At 42.2% G+C, this 19,725-nt stretch overlaps 1 protein-coding gene across 2 annotated transcripts in view; it reads left to right on the top strand.

Annotated features, from left to right (window-relative positions):
• ANXA7 (annexin A7) overlaps positions 1-18,763 on the top strand; it is a 29,112-nt gene extending 10,349 nt beyond the window's left edge. The window contains exons 6-14 of one of the 2 annotated variants that reach the window (XM_036735175.1): positions 1,189-1,254; positions 7,881-7,983; positions 8,462-8,556; positions 11,623-11,736; positions 11,935-12,105; positions 15,298-15,468; positions 15,551-15,626; positions 17,323-17,435; positions 18,320-18,763. In XM_036735175.1, the coding sequence (XP_036591070.1) occupies positions 1,189-1,254; positions 7,881-7,983; positions 8,462-8,556; positions 11,623-11,736; positions 11,935-12,105; positions 15,298-15,468; positions 15,551-15,626; positions 17,323-17,435; positions 18,320-18,442 (1,032 nt within the window). In that variant the 3' untranslated portion in view covers positions 18,443-18,763. The remainder of the gene's footprint in view (positions 1-1,188; positions 1,255-7,880; positions 7,984-8,461; positions 8,557-11,622; positions 11,737-11,934; positions 12,106-15,297; positions 15,469-15,550; positions 15,627-17,322; positions 17,436-18,319) is intronic. The other variant, XM_036735176.1, reaches the window with a different exon arrangement.
• Positions 18,764-19,725: the final 962 nt, after the last annotated feature.

Raw genomic sequence — 19,725 nt, 5'->3', positions numbered from 1 at the left:
GGGTCACTCCTCCTGTCCCACAGGCCAGAGCATGTGAGAGAAGAAGCAGCCAGTCACAAAGAAGGTAGAAGGGGAGGGAAGAAGCATTTATCGACAGCCTCCTGTGTGCCAGACACTGTGCCAAGCGCTTTACAAATAGCATCTCATTTGAGCCCAAAACAACCCTGAGAGATAGGTGCTGCTATTGTCCACTTTATGGTTGAGGAAATGGAAGCAAACAGAGGTTAAGTGACATGCCCAGAGTCATGCAGCAACTAAGTGGTCAAGGCTGGATTGGAGCTTGGGTCTTCCTGACTCCAGGCCAAGCCTCACAGCAACCTCTCTAGTATCTGAAGGAGAAAGTGAGGCTTCAGTGAGCATCAGAAGACAAAAGGAACTGGGAAGGAAGAAATTTTGAACCGATCTGAGGATCCCAGACTCAGAGCTGGGAGGGATTGTCTGTGCATTGTTTAGTCCAAGCCAGTTCTCATTTTACAAATCAGAAAACAGACTCAGAGAGATGAAAAGACTTTCCCAGTGTAACACAGACAGTCAGTAATGGCCAAGTTGCAGATACAGATTCTCTGACCCCACATTCAGGGAAGTCCTCTAAGAAGGCCCTCAGAACACCAGTGAATACAGGAAGAGGAGAGCCACTTTGGGGAGAATCAGCATGGAGTTTACTGGGGGAAGGGGGAGGCACTCTGCCCCACTCCCTAGCTAATCATTCAGTGGCTTCCAGGGCCTGTTGACTCATCTGAGGCAGAACTGGGGAGGGGATGAGTACAGTCTGCCATCTGCTCCATTGGGAGGGTGTTCTCCATTGGGAGAGGGTTGTAATGGCCACAGAACCTGGAGTGCAGGGGTGATATGGCAGCCCCCAGGCTGGATGAGATAGCCAGCTTATCAGCCTGCTAGACCTAGCAGGGGGTGGAGGGTGGGAACTGTACCCTGCAGGATGTCAGCGTATGGGGCACAGCTCTGGTCCCCCTGTGGTAGTTGTGCCCTGTACCTACCTCACAGGAGTTGTGAGCCAGGTACTTGCCAATCTTAAAGTGCTACAGAATTTAAATGTTTACTCATTAATAATAGAACCTTGAAATTTGGACAGCTGGGCTGTTTGTGGAAATTTAGAGTCTTCTGGGACTATTCCCGGAAGGATAATTGTGTGCTTCCATTCTGCCTTATAAACTTCATCTGTTTTTTCAGATCAATACCGAGTTCTTTCCTTCCTGTCCTGTTTTCTCTCCTATTTCTTTGGATTGTAGCAGTGAAGTGAGTAAGGCTTTTTCTATGCACTAAAGGCTTCTTGAAGTGTTATACTCCAGCATTATTCTTCTTTCCTACGTACCTTTATGCTTTCCTTTCTATCTCTGCAAAAGATCATTGGTTTCTCTTTCATTTCAAAAGGTAATTTGCATGACTATATCAATGATTTAATAGATGCAAAATAAAATTAGTATATCTTTTGACTACACTTAGCTTATCGATGGCATATTGTCAATAAGTTGATGGTGGTAAATGGAGAAGAGTTGCTAATACAAAAACTGATGAATTGGATGACAGAATTTGAATCGACAGAGACCTCTACAGCCTGAAACAGCAGGCCAAATCTAATTCAATAGAGGCAAGTGTATAGTCCTACCCTTGGCTTTAGAATGTGTAGGACAGGGGAGACGTGGCTAGACAACAGATCAGTCTGTGGGAGAGACACTGGGGTTTTATTAAATGATAAACTCAATTGAGTTGTGTGTCATGGCAACCAAAACCAAACCAAAGGAACAACCTGAAGCAAATCTCATTACTTCAAAAGAGCTGTAATTTTATCAGAACAGGTACTCTCTACCAACCCCACTGGCAGCCTTTCCCCATCTGAATAGATGAGTTTCATGAGTTGCGGTTGGCCCCAAATTGACCTGCCCTCTCATGGAGGAGCCTTTCCAAACATGGCTACACTAGATCAGATTCATGTTGGAAGTCTTTTCTGCTTGGTAGACACAGGCAGATACAAAATCTAAACAACCCCTAAAGGAGCTTATACATAGGTACGAGTGCTCGCGTGCGCGCACGTGTGTGTGTGTGTGTGTGTGTGTGTGTGTGTGTGTGTGTGTGTAAACAACTATATGCAAATGAGATACATAGAGGATAAATTGGAAGTATTCTCAGAGGGAAGCCACCAGCATTGAGGAAGACTAGGAAAGGCTTCTTGCAGAAGGTAGGACTTTAGCTGGTACTTGAAGGAAGTCAGGAGGCAGAAATGAGAAAGGAGAACATTGTAGACATTGGGAACAACCTGTGAAAATGCTTGGAGTTGAGAGATGTAGTGTCCTGTGTTAGGAAAAGCAAGGACACCAGTGTCGCTGTGTTGCAGAGTAAGAGTGTGTGTTTGTAGGGGGCAATATAAGGTTATCAGAAGACTGAAAAGTAAGGAAGAGGCCAGGTTATGAAGGTCTTTAAGAGGCAAACAGAGGATTTTGTATTCGATCCTGGGAGCTGCTGAAATTTACTGAATAAGATGGGGTGACATGATCAGAACTGTGCTTAAGGAATAGCTGAGTAGAGGATGGACTGAAGTAGGGAGAGACTTAAGGCAGGGAAATCAGTCATTTAATAAACATTTATTAAGTACCTGCTACATGCCAGGCCATGTGCTAAGAACTGAGGATACAAGGAAAGACCCAAGACAAAGTCAGTCCTTGGTCTCAAGGAAGTCACAGCCTAATGAGGGAGATGACATGATACAAAGCAAGCTCTATACGGGGTAAATTGGAAATAATCAATGGAGGGAAAGCACCAGGCTCAGGAAGGGGTTTCTGCAGAAGGTGGGATTTTAACTGGAACTTGAAAGAATCCAGGGAAAGATGAAGAATGAGAGCATTCCAGACATTTGGGACAGCCAGTGAAAATGTCCAGATTCAGGAAGTGGAGGATTTAGTTTGAGGAACAGCAAGGAGGCCGGTGTCACTGGATTACAAAACATGTGAAAGGAGAGTGTGTGTGGCTGAAAAGGTAGGGGTGTAGATGAAGTTAATGAAGGGCTTTGAATACCAAACTGGGTGTTTTCTACTTGATCTGGAGGTGAGGAGTCACTGGAGTTTGTCGAATAGTAGGGGGAGTGACAGTGACATAGATCTGTGTTTTGGGGAGATCACTGTGTCCAGTTGGTAGAAATTGTAGGGACCCAGATTTTGGTGCAATGTAAAGAGCTTCCTGATGATTATAGGCTCACAAGATTTGAAACTGGAAGGTTCCTGAAGGTCACATAATTTTTTAGCTGAGGATACTGAGACTCCAAGAGGTGAAATAGTAACTTGCTCAGGATCCATCAAGTGTTAAATTCCAAAGCTGGAATTTGAATCCAGATCTTATGGCTCCAGATTCGTGGCTTTTTCTACTGTGGGCTGCCTTGTGAAGTAATGAGCATCCCATTACTGAAAATTTTGAGACCTAGAGCTTGGTTGTGACTATCATTCGAATGGAGGGTTGGATTAGATGATGTCTCAGCCTCTTTCCATCTCCAGCATTCTGAGAGTCTATTTTATATATCACTCCAGTGTAGACAGAGCATGGGGCTTCTAATAGTAAAGGTATAGCATAGCATATTGCTGCAGACATCTAGGTGATAAAGTAAATAGAGTGCCAGGCCCAGAGTCAGGAAGACTCGTCTTCCTGAGTGCAAATCTGGCCTCTGACACTTAATAGGTGTATGACCCTGGGCGAATCATTTAACTTTGCCTCCATTTCCTTATCTGTAAAATGGGCTGGTGAAGGAAAGAGCAAACCACTCCAGTATCTTCACCAAATCCCCAAAATGGATTACGAAGAGTTGGACGTGACTGAAACTACACAACAATGACAAAAAGCATAGAATAATCTGAGCGAAGGAAGAGAGGTGAGAATGATAGTTTCTCTTGCAGTATCACGAGAGAATCTGTGGATATTTGAGAGGAAGGTAAAGCTTGCTGTACACATAGCAGTCCTCTCCCTTGTTCTGCATCATATAATCTGACCGAGTCACTCCCCTGCTCAGGAACCTTCAGTGACTCCTAATTGCCTCTAGGACAATGACTTTTTTAACCTACTTTGTTTTGGGGACCCGTGAGGCCAAGTGTGGTAAAGCACTTCTCAGAATAATGTTTTTAAATGCACTAAGATAAAATACATAGAATTACCAAGGAAACACACATGTCTGTGCGTATATGTGTTTGAGTGTGTGTGTATATATGGATGCAGTTATCAAAACATTTTAAAAAATAAGTTCATGAATCCTAGGTTAAGAACTCCTGCTCTAGGGTCAAGTGAAAACTCCTTTATTTGGCTTTTAAAGCCCTGCATGATCTGGGCCCAGATGACCATTCCAGCCTTATTATATACACCGCTCCCCTTCCTATACTCTATACAATGCAGCCAAACTGATCTTCTGGCTGTTTCTTACATGCAGTGCTCCATCTCCCACCTCCACTCCTTTACACTGGTTTTCTTCCATGCCTAGAATGTTCTCCCTTCTAACCTCCACTTAACTAGAATCCCTTGTTTCCTTCCAGACTTTTTTCAAGTGCCACTTTCTCCATGGAGGCTTTGCTGATCCTCTCTTCCCTGTTCCAGTTATGAGTGCTTCCTCACTCCAAATTACTTTGTGTCTGTTTTGTATGTATTTAAATATGTCTATGTCTCCCTCAAGAGATATAAGAGGACTGTTTGACTTTTCACTTTGTATCTCCAGAACCTGGCACATAGTAGGCTCTTAATAAATTATGTTTTAGATGAGCAAACTCTTTATGCTTTCAATCTGGTGGCCAGCCCTCTGGGGATGGGAGGATAACAGTCCTTCCTTCAACACTTCTGACGTCTGTGATTTTGTCAGTTTGTATAGGCCCTCTACTGATAGACCTCGCAAGTCCAGATTTACTGTGGCCAAAAAAAAATCCATTACATTGCCTCCCTGCACTTGGCACTTGATGAGGCTGGCCCTGGGACAGTCTTCAATGAGCTTGTACCCTAGGCCTTTCCACCTTAGTGAAGAGTGTGAGCTGTCAGAGCTTACTCTCTCTGGGCCTGGTGCAGAACCCAGAGTTCAACCATGTCATGGTGAGGACTTTAGTAGTATGTTGTTATTTTCATCTGAGCCTGTAATTTAATGAGTGTGAAGAGTTCCTGGTGAGGGGAGATGTGCAGATCAGCATATGGTCTTAGAGAGCTGCCTGGTTATGCTGAAAAGCTGTAACTTGCCCCAAGATCACACAACCAATAAGTGTTAGAGTTAGGACTTGAATTCAGCTCTTCCAACTGAGGCCCCCAATATGTGCACCACTCCCAGCTGCCTCTCATATATTCTATTGCTTACCATTACAGTATCAATTTACAGGTAAGTATCCCGGATTAATTCTAGGATATCAAGCTTACCTATGACACATCTCTATTTGCCGATAATTACTTCTTCAGAAGGGTCTTTCCTGCTTTATTCACAGGGTTGAATCAAATATGATAACATGTAAAGGATGTTTTCCAATTCTGAAGTGCTAGCTGTTGGTACTATTATCCATTGGTACTATAAGAGCAAAGTGTTAGGAGGCTGATTTTGTACATCAGTGCTTGATCTGGAATGGTTTCTGTTCAGTCTTTTAACCATTCTACTTTCAATGGTGTTTCATACTCTGCTTCCTTTCCTGGTTTGGTAATAATGGACGAGAAGGCTATTAGAAGTTCCTATAAGAAGAGTGTCAGGAATTTTGGACAATAGTTATTTTTTCTTTAATAATTTCCCAAATTTGGCCTCCCTTCTACTTGTCCTCATTAATCTCCACCCCTCTTGGTGGTGACATAAGTGCTTCTTTATAATCCTGTTGATATTTTTAGGCCCTAAAAATGTAAATAATCCTATGCTATCTTTTTTTTTTGAGGGAGGAAGGCAGGGCAGTTGCAGTTAAGTGACTTGCCCAAGGTCACACAGCTAGTAAGGGTGTCAAGTGTCTGAGGCCGGACTGGAACTCAGGTCCTCCTGACTCCAGGGCTGGTGCTGTATTCACTGTGCCACCTTGCTGCCCCCTATGCTGTCCTTACATCCTTACCCCCGTGAAACAGTGACTTTGATATCTTAAGAGGAGCACCAGACAGACTTGGGAAGAGAAGCTAGATTAGAACAAACATCCACAGAAAAGGTCCATGCTGGAAGAGATTTCCAGTGTAGGGTCCAAATGTGAGAGAGGGCCTCCTTATAGAAGGTGAGGTGCTTCAGATGTTCCTGTCTACAGCTGTTATTATGACTGTTGCCCCAAGCTCCAACACATTTCCAAACCTCCCAAGTGAGATCTGTAATCACACAAAAGCATCTACACCAGAAAAAGCCTTTTGTCCTGACTGACATACAATTGATAGCCCATAGAGCTGATATGTGGGTATATTAAATTTGGAGATTTACTGGTATTACTGACTCAGAGAGGTTTTATTCCTGCTGTAAGAGAGGACAACAAACTGGGTCCAAAGTTGAATGAAAGGAAGAGAGTTGAATTTGCCTTTAGTAACTGCATGGTGATTTTAATGCCCCCGTGCTTCTCCCTAAAACAAAGGTTCATCTTTTTAATGTCAATATTATTCTGATGATGGTGAATGGCTGTGAATCTTTCACAGTTGGTGAGAAATTAATCTAATGGGGTACACAAAGAACAACCCAGAGGCATGCAGTGGGGGTGAATAGCCTGCAACATATTGCTGATGAGAAATTTCACAAAAGTGATGTAGAGGATGTAATCAGAGAGAGGCATGACCGGAAAGGGAAGTGGGCCAATGATGAGGAGGGGTGAGGAGTAAGCAGGGCACGGCCTCTGGGGCTGGATGTTTTCTATGCTATGCCAAGACCTAGAGAGAGGTGCCCCAGGGTATCAGAAGGACCCTGTGGAATAGATTGATGAGAAGAGGGAACATGTATTAAAGGCATACCCACATCACACTTTTAAACTTCAAATCTATAAAACCATTCAAGTCTTGAATTAATTCATAATTTTTCAAAGACTGCCTGTTCAGCTTCTTCCTTGCATTGTTATTCTTATTTTGAGCTTTTCTCATAATTGAAATATTGGGTTCAGTAGTCAGAGTCCCATACAAAGAACTGAACATTACATTAACAAAGTTATAACGTTTCTCATCTGAAGGCTGACATACGCTTGTTACGTTGTGTTTCCTCTTGCCCTTTCCTTAACAGGTTAGGAGATTTTTATTTTATTATTCTTTTTTTTATGTTGAGAGATTTATGCTCTACTGCACTGAAATCTATTTTTTAAACTGTGTCCTGGAAGTGTCTCGTTTTGCCCTAGCCAGTAGCAAGAAATCCCTCTTTTCTGCCCCTGCCGTTTCTACCAACATGGAATCCAAGGCACAGGGAGACCAAATAATTTATACAGGCAAGTGGGACAACCTTGAACAGAAAAGCAAGCCCTGCATAATAGAGATTCAGTTTCATTTGCCATCTTTTTCTTCTGTTCTACTCTGCATATAGAAATGCTTGTTTTATTTGGTGTTCTTCAAGTTCAGAATACAAAATAATTAAAAAGTTAAATGGTTTACCTAGCTACGATCAAAACCTCATCACCCCATACCCAGAATCTGCAGGGCATCTCTATGGAAGAGTAGAACCCACTAGGAAGAGGCGAATTTTGTTTCCTGAATGTTTCTAATGCCAGCATCTAGAATCACTAAAAATAATGGACCCAGAACTCCAGAGCTAATCCCCTGACCCTGAATCCTAAATCATAACTACTGTTAAAGTTGAATCGTTCTTTACCCTTCCTCCCACCTCCTTACCTGTTAGTGGTGATAGGGAAGTCTGACAGTATAGACTCCTGAGTAACCTGGTAAAGTGATTGAGCTTCCTTGCCCAATTTGATATTTGTACTTCTCCTTCTCAGCCAGCAGCCATGATTCAAGGTACTCAGGGGACAATCCGACCTGCTGCTAACTTCGATGCTGTAAAGGATGCGGAAGTTCTCCGAAAGGCCATGAAAGGGTTTGGTAAAGAACAAATGGGATTTTTTTTTGTCTTCAATAAATTAAAGCAATAATAATAATAGTTAACATTTACATGATGCTTACTACGTGCCAGGCACCGTGCTAAGCCATTAGTAATTATTATGTCATTTGATTTGCACAAATATCCTGGGAGGTTTACAGATGAAGAAACTGAGGCAGACAGAAATGAAATGATTTGCTTAGTGTCACACAGCTAGTATAGTGTCGGAGGTCAGATTTGAACTCAGGTCTTCCTAACTCCAGGCCTGGTGCTTTATCCACTGTGCCATCTAGCTGCCCCAAATTGACCTAAAGCTATTTAAGGTAGGATAAGAATAGCTTTCAGAAGCCCATTGTTGGTGCGTAGGCCTTAGTTCGGTCTGACTCGTGGGCACTTTGCAAGCACACTACGATATGAACGAGTGCTGAGAAGTATGCAGGAGAGACTCCTCCTTGACATCTTTGTGTGCCATTCTTCCAGGGACTGATGAGCAAGCAATTGTGGATGTTGTTGCCAATCGCTCCAATGATCAAAGACAAAAAATTAAGGCTGCTTTTAAGACCATGTATGGAAAGGTATGTGTTTATTTTTTCTCCTTTTTTTTTTTTTTTTTTGCTTTTTGGCAGGGCAATTGGGGTTAAGTGACTTGCCCAAGGTCACACAGCTAGTACATGTGTCAAGTGTCTGAGGCCGCATTTGAACTCGGGTCCGATGTGTTTATTTTTTAAATTCAATGAGGAAATAGACACAGTATCCCAACAGGCATGTGAGGAAAAATGTTTTATTAGTCTGCAGAAAACAGTGCTATGGTGATCTGAGATTTTAAAGGGAATATATTTATTTTTCTTGGGATCTGTGGCCTTGAAATGGATGCATATTGCAATCCATCCACATCTTCAATATAATTCACGTTTGACCATAAATCCTCTATTGAGGATCCATCAAATATACTGGAGACCTTCTCCTAATTCTCTTAATATTTTGCAGATACTAGTGCAGTGCTCAGACCACCTGACTCTTCCCTTCATACATGACGGGCCCATCCCCTTTTCTGGTCAAACATCTACTTGATGGTGCCATATATGACCTGTTGCATGCACGTCATCATTGGTAATCTGCTGCAGCCTTCCTCAAGTCAGGTCAACAAGTATTTATCATGTGCTTACTATGTGCCATGCACTGTGCTACAAAAACCCACCATACACTTTCCATCATTCCCTGGGTCACTTGTAATTTTTATTCTCTTGAGATAGTGTGGTCCATGATTTTAAAAACTCTTAATATCTATCAACAGAAAAGAAAGTCGAAGCAAACATAAAGTAAAGAATCAAATCTGACATAAATCTCCTTAGCATTTAACAAAGGAAAACCAAGCAAACAGCCAACCAACAAATGGAAAGTGTTTGTGTCGGCTTCCCTTCCAAGTCAAACTGAAGTCCTGTCACCGTTTGTCTTTTAAAGTTTTAAAGAATATATTTCTAGTCAATGTCTGTGCTGCTCTGGTTTTACTCATCTCACATTTAGGGACAGGGAGAAGGACTAGACCTCTGATTTTTATTGATCTGAGGATTTCTTGGATGAGGAAATCTACTCTACCAATGCAGAGGGGCATGATTTCTGCAACTTAGAGTCCGTGAAAGTGTGCCAGGGCACGGAGAGTTAAAGTGCCTTGTCTAGAGTTATGTAGCCAGTACGTGGCAGAACAGGCAATGAACCCAAGACCTGCTGGCTCTGAGACCAGCTCTCTAGTCATAGGACACTGTACCTCTCAGTCTCACTCTGTATTCTTTTCTTGTCTTTGTCTTTTCTTGTCTTCCTAGCCACGATTCAGTCTTCATTTCTTATAAAGTTCTTGTAGACCTTGAATATGCTCTTTTCTCTAGGCCTTTTAAGAGATGCGAAAACTATTATCATATTTTTGGCCCCGGTTGTTGTTATAACAAAGTATTACCACAGCCTCCTAACTCATCTCCCTACCCACTTGAAAACAACCTAGTAAGGTTTCCTGGTCAGCAGATACCACTGGTTTCTTATTATCGGGGAGCTGTTTTCCTCTTTGTCCTACGGAAAGGTTTCTATCTGCTATTTCCTGGATCTGAAAGGGAGAATAAGGGATAATCCATGCCTCTGAAAACCCCTGATTTCCTATTGCCTGCCTATCCTATCGAATCTCGATTTGTCAGTTGGGAATTCAGGGTCTGAATTCAGGTTGGCTATTTCCCCCTAAGCATAGACACACTGATCAAGTTGGATTGTCTTACTTTACATCATGTAACCTCTTTTGTTCTAAGGCTGAGAGCTGAGACCTGATTTTTCTGTCAGTCCTCCCAAAACCCAACCCCATTTCTCTTCCTGGGAACTTCCACAGCGCCTGTATGTAGCCTGTACCATGGTATCTCAAATAGTCTTAGAGTGCAGATGCAAGTCAGTGTTCTTACCCTGAAACCAACTGACTTCCTGACTTAATAAGAACATTCATGTAGCATTTTAGGTTTTTAAAAACGTTTTCCTCACAGCAACCATACAATATAGGCAGTGCAGGTATTACCATCCCCATTTTACTGATGAGAAAACAGACATTTAGTGACTAGCTTTATTTGTCAGTACTATATCATCTCCCAGCCATGCAGGCTTGAAATCGTACTCATCACGGACTTTTCCTGGGTCACTGAGTCTATGGTTTTCTTTCCTCATAATAACTCTTACATCTGTCTCTTCTTTTCCATCCCCACTGCAATCATAGTATTCCCTCACGCCTAAAGCATCACAATGGTTGCTATAACTGGTCTCCTGACCTCCCATCTCTTCCCACTCTCCCCCAGCCCTCCTATCCCCACCAGTCCCCCTAACCCTGCATTCAACTTTTTCCTAAAACCTTCAGTGGTTTCCATAGACTATTACTGGGGACCTTCCTCACAATCTGTGTCTCTCCCTTTGTAACTGGGCTTCGCTTTACTTCTCTAAATCTCTTCTAGTAACACTGGCCTGGTCATTCTTCCTCAGCACAACCCACTTTTTACTCATGGTGTTTCCCCCTTTTGGAATGCTTTCTGCTTTCTTCTTGACTGATGAATTCCTGTTCACCTTTCAGTGCCCACCTTGAGTCTCACTCCATAAAGGCTGTTTTGACTAATCCTCACTGGTCTTTGGTAATATTTTATTTACTGGATGACTCTTTGGAGACCTTGCACTTCCTCGTATTATCTATCTTTTAATATTTTCATGTTCCCCCACCCAACCTAGATTTTAAGTGTCTTGATGTCAAGAGTCATGTCTTAAGCTTAGTTGTATCCACAGAAGTGAGTAGTGTCTTCCACATGGCAGGTGCTCATATATTTGTTTTTTGACTGAATTGTTCTCCAGTTGTTGTGTGTATCAGTCTCTTATGCCTGTATGTGTCTTATCGCTGCATGTTCTATTTTAGAAAGTAGGTGTATTTTTTAATAATCTTCCATCTTGTTGGATCAGCTACTTAATAAATACTTATTGATCGACTGAATGAAATATTTATCTGTGAAATGAATTACATTTGTGTTTATACATAATTGGGTCTTAAATTCAGGTTTTCATACATTCCATTATTAAATAATTCCCATAAAAACTGATTACATTTTTTAAACCTTGGATTTGTAATTAAATAGGATTTAATCAAAGATCTCAAGTCCGAGCTATCTGGAAATATGGAAGAACTGATCCTCGCCTTGTTCATGCCACCTACATATTATGATGCTTGGAGTTTACGGAATGCAATGAAGGTACTGTGTAACATCCTGAAAATTTCATTTTAATTCAGGTATCAAACTTGACTCTATCTTTGTAAATTTAGAAACAAGTGTTAGTCAACACTTTCTTACCTTTAGAGAACTTTTTGGATTGAACAATGAGATATAATTTTTTTTTTGGTATTTTGGGTCCCCCACCACCAATAGTTTCCCTTTCTCATTTTTGTAAAGGGAGCAGGAACTCAAGAAAGAGTATTGATTGAGATTCTGTGCACGAGAACAAATCAGGAAATTCGAGATATTGTCAATTGTTACCGATCAGAATTTGGACGAGATATTGAAAAAGACATTCGATCAGATACCTCAGGACACTTTGAACGATTGCTCGTATCCATGTGTCAGGTGAGTAGAAGACTTCAAAGATACATTGGTGGGTGTCTGTGGGAGAAGGCCTTTGTTTCAGACAGTCTCTGACTCTTTAAGCACCCTTGGCTGACCGGTGTCCTTCATTCTTTTCAGTACCCGGGGAGTAGATCTTCCTTAGCAGTTCAGTGCCCTTAACAGTGAGACCCTAGCATTTACCTTTTTCATTCAGGCATAGCCACCAGCTAACTATGTTTATTCAGATATGGCTGCACCTGGAAGTCAGAAATGATTAGCCCATCTTAAATTGTGAAGCACTGCCCAAATGAAAATTGTTTAGGATAGAATGAGAATGTATTTTTTGAAGCCATGTAATGGAATTGGGACTTAGACCTCAGTGCAAATGTCAGCCTAATGCAAACTCAAATAATATAATATTGCATTAAGAGACAAGGATTAGGTGGATGAAGCTAAAGAGTTAGGGAAGTAGGGGATTCACCAATCTAATAGCAAAATACAAAACCTCAGAGCTAGCAGAGACCTTTGTGGTCTTTTAATCCAGCCCTTCATTCATTTTCTTGTCCCGATTCCAGGGATGTGTTGGCCAGATACTTGAGGCTATAACTTAATTTTTGTGGTGCTGACTGACCATCACTCAGGGTTGATTGAACAGCACAAGAAGGCCTGGCTGGATTTCAGTAACCTCATTTCTTCCTCAAAGACCCAACTCTTTAATGCCAGTATTCTTCCAGGGATGAGTTTATGGCTGTGAGTTATTGGAGTCTTCAAAGAACTGAAATTGAGAACCATTCAGAGGGCAGGGGAAAGATGCATGGTGGGCATGAGCAAAATGCAAAACAGTGCAAATAAGGAATTATGGAAAAGGGAAAAAGACAGGGGCTGGTTATGTGGAGAAAATAAGGCTGATGGATACAGTCCATGTGCTCCACTAGTATTTTCTGTCTTTTCTTTTTCCTTTCTTTTTTTTGGCGGGGGGTGGGGAGTGCATTTTATAAACATTTCATTTGAGACTTCAGAAACTGCAAGAGGCGGGTATTACAGGTATTATCTTATTTTATAAATGAAGAAGCTGAGGTTCAGAGAGGTTAACTGACTTTTTTGAGGGTCGCATAGCTAGTAACAGTTAGAGGTTGAATTCATACCCATCCACCAGCATTTTCTTGTTCTCAAGAAAACTCATGTAAGGCTTCCAGCACATTGGATAGACCTCAAGTGAGAAATTAACGGGAGGATATGACTAACAATCACACAAGATGGACAGGCATAGGTGGGTTGTAATCATGTCTGTTGGAAGGCATTATATAAATGAGATAACATCTATTGGAGTGTCAAATTTGATTCAGTTACCATTTTGTTCTAATGCCCTTATGGTGTCATGGAGTTATACAAGAACTACAACCCAAGAATTATACCTCTAATACAATTTCTTTAGAAATGAAAGTTATGTTGGAGAACTCAATGAATTAGCTTTTAATATTTTTTTCTTAAATCCAGAATTTACTGTATTTTAGTACCCTGTGCTGACTAGATACATTCATGTTAGCCAACTTCAACTGGGCCCCCATTGCAGCAAGGCAATCCTTTTATTCCTCCCTAATTGATTCATTATTTCATTTCCCCTCAAAAGTTTATCCAAACCTTCTTTTCCCTCAAGCTTCCTACATCTGCCCTCCCTTCTCCCTCTCTGCTGAAGACCTTGCCTCTTACTATACTGAGAAAATTGAAGCCACTTGACATAAACCCACCTTCTCCCCTGCTCGTCTCCCCTTGACAACATCCACTATTCTTTCTTTCTTTCCTCCAGTCTCTGACACAGAGGTGGCTTTTCTCCTTACCAAGGCTAACTATTTCACATGTGCCCTTGATTCTGTCTTCTTCCCCATCTTCTCGAGAAGATTGCAACCTCAATTATCCCATCCTTCTAGTCTTTGATAGACCTCTCTCTCTGTCTCTTTTTGGTTCCTTCTCTGCAGCCTTTAAGCATTCTTATGATTCCTCTGTCCTGAAAAAAACCTTACTAGACCCTGCCATCCCCTCAAGCATCACCCTTTACCTTGCCTCTTTTTCTCACCCAAACTCCTTGCTTCCCTTCTGCTCACCCTCTACCCTTTGCATTTTGTCTTCCATCCTTATCACTCATTGGAAACTCTTCAGTATGATTAATCATTTCTTAGTTTGCCAAATCTGATGGTCTTTTCTCCAACCTTATCCTTCTTTACTAATCTGCTTCATCTGATACTATTAGCCACTTTTGCTCCTGGATAACTCTTGCCTCTCTGGGTTTTTTTGACACTGTTCTTACCTGGTTTACCCCCTACGTGTCTGACTGCTCCTTTTCAGTCTTTTCTCCTTGTTCATGATCCACCTCACGTTGTCTAACTGGCTTTTCCCCAAAGCTCTCTTCTAGGCTCCCTGGTCTTTTCTCTCTACACCCTTGTTGACCTCATCAAATCCCATGGATTTAGTTGTCATCTCTGTGTGGCTGACTCTCAGATCTACACACCTGGTCCTAAACTATCCCCAGGGTTTAATCCCATATCACCAGTTGCCTTTTGGACATTTCAAGCTAGATGTCTCGTAGGCATCTCGAGCTCAATACTGTCCAAAGCAAAACTCAATCTTTCCTCCCCCAAATTTTCCTATTTTTGTGAAAGGCATCACTGTCGAGATGGGCATAACTTGTGCATCCCATAAATCCCCTCAAGCCTCAATGGGGGCCGGTTCAGGCAAACTCAGATTCCTCCCTCCCAAGCCTTGATGGGGGCTGATCAAGGCGCACAGCATCCCAGCTTGTGCATTCAACCACCAAGGTTCCCCAACTCACTGACCACTGACCACCTGTTTTATAGGGCATCAAAGAAGACATACTGCCAGAACTAGCCTCACAAGTTTACATCACTTTGTCCCTACAGTTTCAGCACACATGTTTATATTATTTATCCTCATACAATGCTGCACAAGTGTGGTGGAGATGTTTTGAACCGTGAACTTGGGAACTCATATCTAATACCTGGGAAACAGAGATTATAGTTATGGCCATGGATCCTGGGAAACTGAACTCTAAGAAATAATAACAAAAATCCACTTTACACACACTAAAATCCACCTTTCTTACAACCTGTCACATAGTAGCAGCTTAATAAATATTGATGGATTGTCCTCTTTAAAAATACAATCTTTGTGTCTCTTGTCTTTCTTTTTCCTTGCCAGGGTAATCGCGATGAAAATCAGAATGTGAATCATCAAATGGCTCAGGAAGATGCTCAGCGTCTTTATCAAGCCGGTGAAGGGAAACTGGGGACAGATGAGTCCTCCTTTAACATGATTCTTGCCACAAGAAGCTTCCCTCAGCTAAGAGCTACCATGGAGGCCTACTCCAGAGTATGAGTCTTTTTTTTCTTTTAAGACTTGGGTTATGTTCGAAATGTGAAAATATTTTAATCACTCTAACTCTTATTTGCAGATTGCTAATCGAGATTTGTTAAGCAGCATTGGCCGAGAGTTTTCTGGAAATGTAGAAAATGGTTTGAAGACAATCTGTAAGAATTTGTGTTTTTGCTTTTTGGTTTTTGTTTCTTTGAGAATCAGGCTTATACCTCTTTGTTGTTCTCATCAGTAGATGGGAATTTATCAGGAGAGCTTTTTTGGAAAGTCCCTGGGCAGAGGTCATGGCCAGCCTTGTGTTTTGTATACAGCTCCTGGTGAATTGTTGTTGACACTTGATCTCGAAGTCACTGGCTGTATTTGGCCTTGATGGTGGACTTTCACTCTGACTCATAGAGGTAGTTTCTGAGGGCTGCAATTTTTAGTGTAAAAGAAGTTCTTGCTCCTGGGGGGGGACTACAAGTTCCTAACATAGAAACCTTCATTAAGCCAAGGCCACTTACTAAATCCACAGGCTTTTTGGGGGGCCTTTTTGCTTTGAAAAATAGCTTTAGTCAGAAAACAGTTTCTGATGTTCAGGGCCTCTCTGCAAGACAGGAATAGAATTTTTCTGCTCAATAGAACGGAATTGAGGGAGGTAATATTACTAAATATAGCCTCAGTACTTGGAAAAGAGATAGCTTTATAAATATCTCTACGTGGCCATAGCTAATGCTCTGCACAGGTGACGTATTCCTTCCGCCAGAATGGAAATAGGAGGTAAGTTGTCCTGTCTTCTGAGCAACATCCTCCCTTTTTGGAAATACTCTCTCTGTTAGCCTCAAGGTGGTCCTTCTACAATAGTTGCTGCTGCTGACAAGTATTCTTTTCTAGGAAGAGCTCTAATATTCAGGCTATGTTGACTTGTCTGTTTTGCTTTATAAAACTGTGGGGTACATTGCCTTCATTCCCTTCTCTTCCTAGTGTATTCCAATTTCAGTTTCTAGAATTACCATTGCCTCATCTGGTAACACTGCAGACACCTGTTTAGGAAAGAAAATTGGTCTTGTCCCTATCTAATCCAAAGAAGGCTTTACTGGATTCACAGTTAGGTCCGTGGTTTGCCAGTCTGCAAGACCACACACAGACACTTTCCTGGCAAGGAGAGAGCTCAGAGTCCGTCCTGATTCTGAGCCCAGGGCTTGGCTCTCTGAAATTGCTGAGGAGAAAGCCTCAGGTGGGAGTGTAAGATGTGGCTCCCTGAGTTCTGAGGAGTGACCACAAACACAGGAGATTATGTGTCTGGAAGGTTTATTCCAAGAGTTGATAGCCCTTTCTCTCTCACTTGAACATGTTGGAAAACCAATTTTTTAAAAAGCTGGGAGACCAATCCAGATTTCTTAATGTTCAGTTTACTATTCTCCCTTTTAGACCCCAGGGTGTACCTTATACCTCTAACTCTCAGTCATAGAAGGCAGTGTTTTTTTAATATCTCAGTAGCTTTTAGAACCAGTGTTTCTGTTGCTTTTGAGTAAGGTGTTAACTTGCAGTGGCTACAGATTTCCTGCTTTGATTGAGATATAGAATTGGAGTTTCCTTCCAGAACAGTGAGGAACTGGGATATATTTGCCAAAGGGAACTTTCATGGAAGGAGGAGAACTGTGAAATATATGCAGAATGGGGTGGTGAATATTGAGTAAAAGAAGAGAGGACATTTCCACAGGCCTTCAGATCCCATGTTATGATAGAGGAAGTAGCTGGGGTAGGAGTAGGGGAGAAGGACCGAAGATTTCAGGTCAGCCCTCCAGGTTAGACTCGTGTGCATAGCCATGGGAGATCTCTCTAACTCTTTGTATTGTTGTTGCCTGACAGTGCAGTGTGCCTTGAACCGTCCTGCCTTTTTTGCTGAGAGGCTCTACTACTCCATGAAAGGGGCTGGCACAGATGACTCCACCCTCGTGAGGATCATCGTCACCCGAAGTGAAGTAAGCCTTTCCCTTTCCACCTAGACTTAGTTATGTCATACCCGAGTTTGTTGGATTCCTCATTTGGTGCTCTTCAGTTGAAAGTTGCCAGTTGAGATTCTTACAGAGCCAGGTCACGGAGAGTTACCAAATAAAACATTGGGAAAATCTCTGTGACTGTTAGCTGGTCACTGGTCAAGGATGTCAGTTCACCTTCCCTGTCCTGAGAGAGTTTTAATCTGTTATGCAGGGAGACGGAGCACTGTGATTCATACATAGAGGATACCACTGTGGGAAAAATACTTAGGGATAGTCATACTTTTGAGAGGCTATGGGAGTAGGGGTGTGCATTGATTTGTGGGAAAGTGGAGCAGGGCCATCTCCAGTTGTCCTGATCTATATATCTCACCACTGGACCCAGATGGCTCTGGAGGAGAAAGTGTGGCTGGTGACTTTGCATAAGCCCTCCCTTACTTAAATCCAATTCACTTTAGTGTCATGGCATCACCTTCCTGATGTCTTGGTCCTCTTTGAGAATCAAGGACAAACAACAACAACAAGGAGAGGTGGGAGATACTGGTGCACCACCTGTTATTTTGCTAATGTAAAGACTTGTGCAAAAGGTCTGCTTCAGCCAAGCCTTTCTAAATCCAAGGGCTTTTAAAGGAAAAATGGAATAACTTTTTTTGAGGTGCTCTTCACAATACCTGTAATCAGTGTTCTTCTAAGTCACACCTTCATTGTTTAGTACTAGCCCGAGAAAGAGAACAAGTGTAAAAATGTCTGAGCTTTTTTTTTAAATCCGCTTCAGCTGAAATTAGAGCCCTTTCCTTGGTCAAGAGGATGAACAACTTTTATTTATAACAGTTTTGTCCTCACATCAGATCTTTCAATCTTTTGTGCAGATTGATCTTGTGCAAGTGAAACAGGTGTTTGCACAGATGTATCAGAAGGCACTGGGGACCATGATCTCCAGTGACACCAGTGGAGACTATCGCCGTCTGCTCCTGGCCATCGTGGGTCAGTAGGAGGTTTTTTTTTTTTTTTTAAGAAACTGAACTATTCCAGTCTCATTCTCTTGAAGACAACTATCCTGCATGCAGCAAAATCAACTGTAGCCTAACCAAATGTGCTTTTTATTAAGGACACTGTCAGGGTTAATGTGCTTAGTTTGCACATGCTATTCTTGCCTTAATTCTAATGTTATTTGTATTCTTTACAAAATCAGTGTCAAGCCATGATGTGACAATGATGTAATACTAATGTATTGTATGGGGGAAACCTAACTTTCACCATTGCTGTCTTATTCAAATGAAGATTATGGAACAAATAAAGATTATTACAGTCTAGCCCTGCATAATCATACCTAACTATAAAAGCATCGCTGAAAGTTAATGTAGTCTTTAAAGCCCCTTTGGACTGCTGCCATCAGTTAAAAGGTTAAAGTTGGGACAACTTTATAACTGCTTTTTAAAAAATGCAAATATTTTTAAACATCAGAATAGTAATTTGCATCTTACTTTGTGTAAAATGGCAGTTTGTTTACAAGGAGCTCACTTTCCACCTACAGAATAAATGTCACCTACTAATTCTTTTCAGAACCAAAATTCTAGCGCACAATTAATTATATGGCAAACCTTAAAATCCCTCACAGTTTAATCATAACCTGGGAAAGCGAAGAAGTGTGAAATGAGGCAGAATGCAGCCTGTTGAGGAGGCATGTTCCCTGGGAAGCAGCAGGATCCGTTCAGAGCAGAGCTGCTGCCTTTGTATCTTTGGAGTTGACTGAGTGCCCATCTTCTGTGGGTGGCCAGTCCAGGAGCTTGAGGGAGGACGTAAATGATGTAAATGAAGAACACGGTTCCAGTGTTTCAGTGGGCAATGCAAAAATAAAGCAATGGCTAGGCAGAGAGGAGGCCCCTCCACCCCCGGAAAAAATGAGTGGGGTGCCAATAGGGAACGGAAATGCATGCTGTAGAAAGCAGCTTTTGACCCGGGTTTTGGGGACCTGAAGGGGATGGGGATGCAGGAGGAGCGAGACGGGGTGTTGCAGGCGGAGGACGGTGCACTTGTGCAGGCTGGGCCATCGAGGCAGGAGCAGGCAGCTGTGTGCGCTGTAGCAAGGGCATCGGGTAAGTCTGAAGTGTCAGAGTTCAGAAAGGGGTTTGTGTGGAGGCGGCCGCTAGGCGGCGCCCGCGGGCCTGGAGTCTGGGAGACCTGGCTTCAAACCCTACTGACGTCACCTTACTAGGTGACCTTGTCACATTCCTTAACTTCTGTGGGACTCAGTTTTCTCATCTGTAAAATGAGG

The sequence above is a fragment of the Trichosurus vulpecula genome, chromosome 8 (assembly GCF_011100635.1).
Source record: "Trichosurus vulpecula isolate mTriVul1 chromosome 8, mTriVul1.pri, whole genome shotgun sequence".
In the NCBI taxonomy this organism is placed as follows: Eukaryota; Metazoa; Chordata; class Mammalia; order Diprotodontia; family Phalangeridae; genus Trichosurus; species Trichosurus vulpecula.
The sequence above is the reverse complement of the archived record's forward strand: the minus strand, read 5'-3'. Positions and strand labels throughout refer to the sequence as shown.